This window comes from Podarcis tiliguerta (genome assembly GCF_965153285.1).
Source record: "Podarcis tiliguerta genome assembly, chromosome: 9".
Classification (NCBI taxonomy): Eukaryota; Metazoa; Chordata; class Lepidosauria; order Squamata; family Lacertidae; genus Podarcis; species Podarcis tiliguerta.
In genome coordinates, this window is record NC_139542.1 from 70,685,435 (window position 1) to 70,695,690 (window position 10,256).

Sequence of the window (10,256 nt, forward strand, 5' to 3'; positions counted from 1 at the left end):
TATGCTTCTGTCTCCACAGATGGATGCAGCAATGCTTCTGAATACCAGTTGTTGGGAACCACAGGAGGGTAGAGGATCTCTTGTGCTTGGATCCTGATTGCTCGTTTCTCATAGGCATCAGGAAGGCCACAGTGAGAACAGGAAGCTAGACTAGATGGGTCTGATCCAGCAGAGCTATTTTTGCATTCTTATGTTATCCTTGGCCTGCTAACCTTCCTCCCTTCTCTCTGCCCCGCAGGGGTCTTGTTTGCCCAGAAACCCGTCGTCCACCTCATTGCCGGATCCAGCACGCAGAGCACCGGCGGCGGCAGCAGCAGTTCCTCCCACTGTTCTCCCAGCCCGACCTCCTCCAGGGGCACACCTGGCGTTGAGCCCTCAACCAGCTGGTCTCTCTGAGGGGGAAGCAGGGAGGAGGTGCTTTCTCTCTCCCTGGCCCCAAGCGGTCCTGCCGGTGACCTCGCCTCGAGGAGCCCGCTTAGAAGACCAGCCAGTGGCAGAGAAGCAAAGATCCTGTGCTGGCAAGGATCCTGCCGAGGTGGTCTCTTGCTGCCCATCTCACCTTTCTTCAGGTCTTGCTGTGTCCTCGGTGGGAAAAGGAGGGCAAGGGGGCGGGGGGGCGGGAGGGGACACAGGGCGTGTTTCAATCAGGGATTCTCTGGACGGGCTGTGTGAGTTTTTGTAGATGACTGAGCATCGCCACCGTAGCAAAAGGCGAAGGCAAGAAACCCATTTTTCCATGCTTCAAATGACTCCCCCCCCCCCTAACGTGACTGCAGTGTATTGACAATCCTACCCCCCAGAGGCAGGGGGGGAACATAGCTCTCTTCTCTCATATACCACCCCCACATCCTTTAATTCCTCTCTCCAGCTTGCTTTTACACACAGAGACACACATTTGATCCCTCTGTGTGTTAATGTGCAAGTCTTACTGGATCTCTTTCCTCTTCCCAGTTAGCCAGCCTAAAGAGCCAGTGCATCTCCTGCCTCCTTCTCTCCTCCTGGCCTTAGGTTTGGCCTGCTAGCTTCCTCTGGAGGAGTCTGACAGCATGGAAGTTCCCTTTCGTGCTGCTTCTGCAGCATTGAGCAAGGCCTGGACAGGTCTCTGGAGGAATCTGCACCAGCTGCCCTTCGCAGCTTTGCCCAGCCTTCCCTGCAGAACTGGGGCTCAGGCACCAGCATTGGCAGGTTCTTTCACAGCCTCGCTCCTATCCAGCCTCCCCATGAGGTCGAGTTGTGCAATTCTGTTTCTCCATTGTTTCTGCCTCAGGGGCGGGTGGGGATGCATGGAATTTTTGAATTTTATTTTAAAAACTCTACCAGTCAGAAAGCTAAAGGTGAAAGTGGTTAGGGGCTCATCTAGGTCAGGCACATTTTATGCTCCACCCACCCTTGCTTCCCTGTCCTCCCCCAAATGTAACTGGGATTGGGCACCTTGATGCTGAGCTGTTCTTGCATTGCTGCCGCCTGTGTCCACTCACTTAACACTTGCCGAGAATCCTCTGTGATCCCAGCCTATCAAAGGGGGATTGGCTGCTTCCTTGTGCATTGGTGGGGCCAGCCCTAATTGACTGCCCCACAGCCTAAGAACAACCAGGGGCTTTTGAGCACCTTCCCCCACATCTTCCCTTCTAAAATCTTGATGAGGGAGCCATGTGTTGTTCCTCAGGACAGATGAACTCCTCAATTGCTTCCCCCTCCACACTTGTGCACACACCTCGCACTTCCGTGTACCTCCCCCCTTGAACGTCTGCCTGTTTCTGCTTCCTCCTTGTAGCAGAAGCCCGCTGCCTGCCTGCGCACCGGCAGCCCCCACCTCCTTGCCAACAGGGATCCGCCCTCCCTCTCCTACCCTGACGAGTCTCAGTCATGCTACAGATCTGCATCAGCTTCTCCTGAGCAGATGAAATACCTCAAAAAATATGTACTTATTGCTGTGTTGTTGTTGGGATTTTTTTTCTCTCTTTCTCTCTTCTGGAAGGATTTGCATATGTTAAAGCTTCTTTTTATATGTCTTGTTGACTGCTTTTTATTTTAAATTTTATATATTGTAGCACCAAAGACACACCAAAAAAAAGGAGCCCCCTGAGTTGAAGGATCAGAAACCTTTGATGTCCTCAAGATAGCATGGAAGCACTTGGCTCATGGGGTAATAGGTGGTGGTGGAAGATGCAGGTTAATTTCTCAGGCTGACTTTCTCTCTTTCCCTCTTGTTGTTTTGATGTTGTTTTCTCCTCGAAGGGCTTATTAGTTGTTCAGGATTTTCAAAACAACCCATGTTAGGTGCATCTCAGTCCCAAAACAATGAGAGGACTTTGTTTCCTTATTACCCTCGAAGTAAAGTCCTGGGCTGCAATTCTGATTATTTCTGGCCTCTTGAGAGCTCGCTGGTTCTCATGGGGTTCTAACCCAAGTCCTGCAGGGTAGACGGAGCTCTGGAGGCAGCTAGGCCCCTCTTTTTTAAAGGCTCCCTCCAAGGGAAAGCAGAACCCCCAGCTTGGAAAAGCTAGGCACATCTGTAACTGTGAAGCTACTGGGAATGGCTGAAGTGATGTTTTCCCCCCGGCTACAAGAAATAGATTGGGGGACACACTTGCACTAAATCCTCTTCCTTCCACAACGTTGCTTTTGGACAAGTTCCTGCAGAGGAAAAATATGCTCTTGGGAGGGAAACTATTTGTATTTGAAGGGTGCATCTAAAATGCATTATGAGTTAATAAATAAGAATGTTCCTTTCTGGACACATCTTTGAGCACAAGAATGGACCACCAGAGAAGGCAGTGGACTCCTTGGCTGTATGTTTTTTAAGCAGAGGCCGGAAAGCCACCTGTCAGGGATGCTTTAGTTGTGATTCCTGCATTGCAGGGGGTTGGACTCGACGGTCCCATCCAACTCCACAATTCTATTAGTCTCTGATGGCGCTCGGTCCTGCAGGTTTTCCGTTTAAAAAAAATACTGGATTTCTAGGTCCAGTATGTTTCTCCCAGGCGTGTTCCTCTGCAGTTACTTACCCAAGGCACTCCCAACCGCTGTGTATGTGAGCATGTACCACTGGGCCAAGGAAATTGCTGTGGTGCCAAGTTCACACATCCTTCCAAGTGACGCCACATTCGTCCTTCCACCAAGCAGATTTATCAAAGGGGACGTGAGCAAGAGAACACGCCGTTCCTGCTGGAAGGCCTCAAGTCTGCACCAGGGAGGCTCAGCTGGCAAGCCAGATGTGGCCTGCAAAGCATTCTTTCCTGGCCTGCAGCCACCCTGCCAAACTTCAAGCAAGGCATTGTAAAAAGTCTAGCCTTTGTAGGAGAGAAAGAGATTCCACGCTTCAGTGTTATCTCTCTTCAGCCAACAGCTGCTTGGAAAAGCAATGGGACACTGGATGCTTTCCAGCAGACCAAAACTGCAGAGAATCAAGTTGGTCCATCAGAATCTTGTTTTAAAAAATGCAACAGCAGCATAATCCTGCTACTACATTGTCACAGAATACAAACAATCCTTGAAGAAAAGATCTTCTGAAACTGAAAGCTTGCTCATACTTGGGGTGTTTTAGTTGACCTGATAAAGGTTTTACACTGCTGTTACTACTGTAGGAGATTCCCTACCCATTTCATTGTATTGCTGTCTCATGCAGATTCTGGGAAAAACAAAGCTCCACACCCAAGCTACCTCTTCTGCAGATCTTTGCGAAGCAATTCTGCCCCCCTCCCCCAACCGATTGCCTTATCCCAAGTGACTGCATGGCTCCCAACCTGTGACACTCATTCGTCCTGGATGATTCGGGGCAGATAGTGTCAAAACGCACCTCTGGCCCCTGGGCCGCTGCTCTAGGGAACACAGAAGCCTGGGTCAGATCTGGCCAGCTGTGGACCGAATAGTCTGCAAACATATTTTTTCTCTCCCTTGCCACAACCTTGCTAGATTTGAATGAAACATGTGGCTGGAATTCTCCCCGCATACTCAGTGATGGGGATTCCACAGGATAGCATTCTTTTTGTGTTTGGGGCTTTGCAAATAATATCCCAGACCTGACTACGCTAAGGTGTGTTGCGGATTGTGCAGCAAAATCCAGCTCTGTCCCCTGCAGCAACAGCGACCCCCCACCCCGCCCCCAGCTGACTTGATAAGGCCTTATCTGTGGCCAGTTCTCAGGGCCCCTTGCGATTCTACTTGGCTCCTTTACTGTCAAGAGTATGGCTGTTCCACCTCTTGAAACAGAGAAGGTAGGAGAAGTGGCATCTGGAGGCTGTGGTGTCGAAAATCCAAAGGCTGCCTTCAGCTTTCCACAACGGCATATTGCTTGTTGCTCCCATTTGCATTGGAAGCCCCCAGCCAAAAACATTTTGTCCTCCTAGGTGTTTCCTCCACCAGGAGCTAAAGTATCTGTTAGCAGCAAAACCTGTAGTCCACCTGCTTTCCTTTGGCAGAGATGGTCCGGTTGTAAAGGCAGCTGGCTGACTTTATTCTAGCTGGCAGGAAGGTTGCCAAAGTTGGCATGAGACTTGTCCCCGTCGGTCTCTTGGCTCATTGCCTCAGGCCTCCTTCGCTTTTCAGCAGAACCTGCACCACAACCAGGGTTGGGTGTGAATCTTCTCGGGCGTTTTTGCTGGCTAATTCTGTTTCTTTCTCTATTGTGTGTGTGTGTTTTCCCCCACCACCACTCCCAGCAACGGAAGATTGTCCCATTTGCAGTGGTGGTTGTTTTCCAGCTTAGCATCCTACAAGGCTGCTTCGTACAAAGCCAGGCCGTGGGTTCATTGAGCTCAACATCCTCTGCACCAACTGGAAGCAGCTCTCCAGGGTTTCAGGCAGGCCTCAAGCAAAACAGGTGCTGCAGCACTGAGCTGTTCCGCTTCCATTAGGAAGTTGAGATCCGCTGAGTAATTCTAAGGAATCCTGATAAGACTGCTTTTGCCTTGTAAGCGTAGGTTTCCAGGCCTCAGTTTTGGATGAGCACTTGAAGGTGTCCAGTATGGTTTCTGCATTTAATACGGCTCTAACCTTTCCTGTACCAATTTCCCCAGTACTCACGTGACTCTCAGACTTCCTCTTCCAATCCCTACCCAAGTGGAACACACAGAACAAAATCCTGTAACCATATAAACACAGGTGAATAACGTGCAGAGTTGCTTGATCTGCATAACTCGGGTTTCCTGGTTTCAGAACTTGTGGTTTCAGCTTTTCTTTTCTTTTTACCCTAGTTCTAAGTTGGGAGGGGGGGATGAAGGCAGGGAGAGGCTTTTCCTAAACACCTCCCCCCCCCCCCAAGCTCTGCTAGCAGTGGATTCTGGGATTTCTTGCTTTAATGTGTACCAAGCTAGACACAGAAGTGGCAGAGAGAACTTGGGTCGGTTCTGATTTATGTGCAAAGCAGGCTTGGGATGATAAGGGGCCTGATTTAATAATAAATCACTGAAAGCATAAAAGTTCATAGAGTTACTGGGAGATGAACCTTCACCCTCCAGCACTTTCCTCTCAACCTCCTGGGTGTCAGAGTTTGGCTCTGGGCACGGGGAACACCTGGAGGGTGATGGGAACAGGCTTGGAAGAAGGATAAACTGGGGGGCAACCTCCAAACCCATGTGCCCCAATTGATTTAAAAAGGAGCCCACGCCTCCCAATCATCTGCGTTACCTGGAGTTTCAGGCAGAGCCGAGTTTCCGCCAACGGGTCTCTCACTGCTCTGTCCAGTTTGGTCCCATTGCACTCGATACCATTTGCATTTCTTGCACAGGAAGGCACATGGAGCCCTGGGGTGGCCTCTGCCCTCCAGGCCCATCAGTTTCCTCACTCAGCTAAACTGAAAGCAGGCAGGGAGCTAAAGGGTCGTTCTGAATCCAGTTCAGGGAAAAGGGTAGATTTTGGGATTTGTAACGACATTTATAAGTATATACCTCATTAGAATAAGCTGCAGCATCAATCTTCAGGCCCTTGGCTGTTTTCTGGGTCGGCCATTTCAGGTTGTAGAAATCCACCCCATCTCCTTCCCTCCCCTCTTTTGGATGGGCAGGGTTGTATCGCTGTTTGTGCTGTGCTTTGCCAGGCTCTGGAGGTCGGTGGAGAAACCAGCAGCAGGTTTTTGGCTCGGTGAGGTGTGCAGGTGGTGCATTCACTCCACCTTACCCAATTCTGAATATTGAAAGATTGTATGACGCTCAGGGCTTTTGATATGACAGAAAGGGCTGCTCCTCCACCCCGGTATTAAGTTTCATTTGCAGAGGCAGTTTCCTTTCCACCCCCAGCTCAAGCACGAAATCCCACAGCAGAGATGCTGGTTTTGTGGGTGCATCCCCACAAGAAAGGATCTTCTCCTTGGCTTAGCTCTGGATTGTGCAAAGGGTTGCAGACCTGGGGCTTTCTGCACACACACACAGCCTGTGCTCTGCCACTGAACTACAGCCCCTCTCTCACCAAGTCTTTTAAAAAACAAACACCCCTCCTTTCTGTCGCCCTGGGAAAGAGGGCCCAGTGCTTTTCAGGTGGCACCAGAAGACTCCAGCCGTGGAGGTGGAAGCGGGTTTGCTGTCACACAGAGCCCTTTCTTAGCAGCTGCCTCTTCCAGGCGGATCCCAAGGAGGGAAGGAGGCAGGTGGTTCTGAGATCTGCCACCACTTTTGCAGCAGCTGCACAGCTAGGGGTGTTTTCTCTCTCTCTCTCTCTCTCTCTTAACTATTTAAAGGAAGAAATAAAATGTGATAGCCTAGATGGTGAATAAATAAATACCTCAGATGTTTCCTTCCAGCAAGTGTCTGTATATGTTGTTGGTGGGGTTTTTTTTTTTTCTATCTTACATGTTATCTGAATGTTTATATTCCAATAAACTTCTACCTCTTCATACAAGGGCTGTGCACTTCTTCCTCTTTGTTCCGTTTTTCTGTTTGTTTCCCCCCACTGCTGCTTCCCCTGGAAAAGCCAAACAGCAGCTCTTCCATTCCAACACTTTGGCAGAATCCTGTTGTGAAAAAGCATTTACCGTATTTTTCGCTCGATAAGATGCACCAGACCACAAGACGCACCTAGTTTTTGGAGGAGGAAAACAAGAAAAAAATATTCTGAATCTCAGAAGCCAGAACAGCAAGAGGGATCGCTGCGCAGTGAAAGCCGCAATCCTTCTTGCTGTTCTGGCTTCTGTGATAGCTGCGCAGCCTGCATTCGCCCCATAAGACGCACACACATTCCCCCTTACTTTTTAGGAGGGAAAAAGTGAGTCTTATAGAGCAAAAAATACGGTAAAAGCCCTTCCAGGAAGCGGACATTCTTCTTGTTGTTATTTAAATTGATGTACTTCCCTTCATCAGGATACCACCAGAGCAGTTTACAGCACAGAACCTAAAATACATAACGTAATATCAAACAAAACAAAACCCACCCACCCATACACACAGTTTAAAAGGCCATAAATTGTTTTATTAGCCCAAGGCCCGCCTGAAGAGGAAAGCTTTGCCTGGCACCTAAAGATATGTAATGGAGGTGCTAGGCGAGCCTCCCTGGGGAGAGCATCCCACAAGCGGGGGGCCACCACAGAAAAGGCCCGTTCTCATGTTGCCATCCTCCAGACCTCTTGTTGAGTAGGCACACAAAGGAGGGCCTCAGAGGATGATCTTGGGTAGGTTCCTATGGAAGGAGGTGGTCCTTCAGGTATTGTGGTCCTGAGCTGTTTAAGGCTTTATAGGTCAAAAGCAGCACTTTCAATTGGGCCCAGAAACTAACTGGCAGCCAGTGTAGTCAGGCCAGGATTGGCGTTCTCTGCGTGGCTGATGGGATGGTGGCAACATCTAGAAAGTCCACAGGTTCCTTTTCCCTGGCTTGCTTTGACAGCTGGGTCTTGGACAGAAATGAGTCCCCTTCTCTGCTCCCAGATGCTGAACATCCTGCTTTCTTCTTCGTGAAGCTCAAGGTGCCATAGAGGCCCAAAGGGGTCTCCCATCCAGGGAGCGATGGCCAGAGCTGCCACTTCTTGATTTGCTCTCTATTGCATTTGCATTCTGATCTCTTAAGAGAGTGGGGGGACTTTCACATGTTGTTGGACCCCAGCCAACATAGCCAGTGGCCAGTGAGGATGGGAGGTGGAGCCCAGCATCATCTGGACCAGGGGTCAGCAAACTTTTTCAGCAGGGGGCCGGTCCACTGTCCCTCATACCTTGTGGGGGGCAGGACAATTTTTTTTGGGGGGGGGAATGAACGAATTCCTATGCCCCACAAATAACCCAGAGGTGCATTTTAAATAAAAGCACACATTCTACTCATGTAAAAACACCAGGCAGGCCTGCAAAAAAACCAGAAATGCATTTAAATAAAAGGACACATTCTACTCATGTAAAAACATGCTGATTCCCGGACTGTCCATGGGCTGCATTTAGAAGGCGATTTGGCCGGATTCAGCCCCCGGGCCTTAGTTTGCCTGCCCATGGTCTGGATGGACACATGCTCCCTAGTCCTGCGCTTGGGAAATTTAGAAATTTAGGTGGTGCCCAGGGTTCCCCCTTCCCGTCCATTTTCTCTTCACGTTTTCTCTATGAGGTAGACTAAGCAGAGAGCTATCTCTACCAAAAATTGTTGACCTATAAATACTTCTTATGAGCTGACAACTTTAAAGTCGGTAAATAAAAACACCCAGTAAAAATACTGGGGGAAAGAGAGCACTTCGAATTACCACATCTGATATATCCTTTGTGATTGGTGAGCTGAAATATGTCAGAAGGCCCAGATATTTCATAGAAATCACTTGGACTTCCTTTATAGCAGCCATGTACAAAGTCCATTTTGGGGTGTAATCCGGCAGCCCCTGCGGCAGTTTATTTCCTGGGGTAAAATCCTAAAGAAAGCTCAACAACTTTGGTTGGCCTCTTGGGCGGTCCTCACGGCCCTTCACTTCATCAAATTCATCCTCACTGTACTAAAAAACAGACTAGGGCTGAGTGCTACCACGTTTTCAGTATCGTGCTATATCAGCAGTTAAACTGTGATATTCCAATACAGTGGTACCTCGGGTTAAGTACTTAATTCGTTCCAGAGGTCTGTTCTTAACCTGAAACTGTTCTTAACCTGAAGCACCACTTTAGCTAATGGGGCCTCCTGCTGCCGCCGTGCCGCCGGAGCACAATTTCTGTTCTCATCCTGAGCAAAGTTCTTAACCCGAGGTACTATTTCTGGGTTAGCGGAGTCTGTAACCTGAAGCATCTGTAACCCGAGGTACCACTGTATATCACAATGTCAAATTAGAGATCAGGCGTGGGGATGAAGGAAGGAGCAGCTGCAGAGATTGGGTGAGTGGGAAAAGGAGAAGCAACTTAGTCGACTCCACCACATGGGATGTGGGTGCATCAAGCTGCGTCTACTGCAGCGGAGGCTGCTTTCCTGCTGGCTGAGAAAAGCTGTTCCGCCTCAGTGCCAGGGGAAGGTAGTGCCACGGTGCCTTGAAGCGAGGGCAACCAGCTGCGCTGTGAGAGAAGGCAGCTCAGATCAGCAGTGTTACTGGCTGAGAACATTGTGTGATACTGGTGATGCCTTGAAATTGGAAGCCCTGCTCTCCCTCACGAGAGGAGCGATATATTTGGAAATGGCAGAAATGACTGGCAGAATCCGAGACCAGGGAGAAGAGTCGATGGAAGAAGATTGGAAAAAAGTGTATTTACAGAAATACTGTAAAATTAAGGAATGTTAGAAGAATACTGGAATGAAATTATATGGGTTTAGCAGAAATGTTATAAAGAATTAAGCAAAAACGGATTGTTAATGGGCTAAAGTAGAAAATTTAAAGTTAGACTGTGTTAAGATAAATTATAGAACAAAAATTGAGAAGGAGGGAAAGGATTTGTTGAATTAGCTAATTTGAACTAGAATACAAAAAAAGGTGTGAGGAAGTCGAGGAAATAAGTAAATGAAAGATAAAGATACGGAAATTGGATGTGTTTTTAAATGTTTTTGTTTTTTCTTGTTGATTTGATGTATTGTTTTTTCTTTCTATTCTCGATGTATTGTTTGTTAATTTTTTATTGCTTTTTTTCTTATACATCTTTTTTCTGTAACTATAAAACTTCTAATAAATATTTTTTAAAAAAAGAGAGGAGCGATATATTGCTGCTTATTGGCAGGTCAAAATTGTTATTGCGGTGGGATTTCAAAACAGAGTTTGGCCAATAAAATCTGTGATTATATCATGCAAAAATGACCAAAAAAAATTAGTTGGGAAGAGGCAAAGGATGGATTCATGGTCCCCCAGGGGTCCCCGGACCCCTAATTGGGAACCACTGCTATAGAGG

The 10,256-nt window shown here is 48.2% G+C and overlaps 2 protein-coding genes across 3 annotated transcripts in view; one reads left to right on the forward strand and one right to left on the reverse strand.

Annotated features, from left to right (window-relative positions):
- The window catches only part of ARID3B (AT-rich interaction domain 3B), a 58,422-nt gene extending 51,588 nt beyond the window's left edge, over positions 1–6,834 (forward strand). For both annotated transcript variants that reach the window (XM_083398896.1, XM_083398897.1), the window contains exon 9: positions 239–6,834. In XM_083398896.1, the coding sequence (XP_083255022.1) occupies positions 239–396 (158 nt within the window). In that variant the 3' untranslated portion in view covers positions 397–6,834. The remainder of the gene's footprint in view (positions 1–238) is intronic.
- The window catches only part of LOC310657815 (uncharacterized protein), a 437,520-nt gene that overhangs the window by 368,109 nt on the left and 59,155 nt on the right, over positions 1–10,256 (reverse strand). The gene's annotated exons all lie outside the window — the stretch shown is intronic.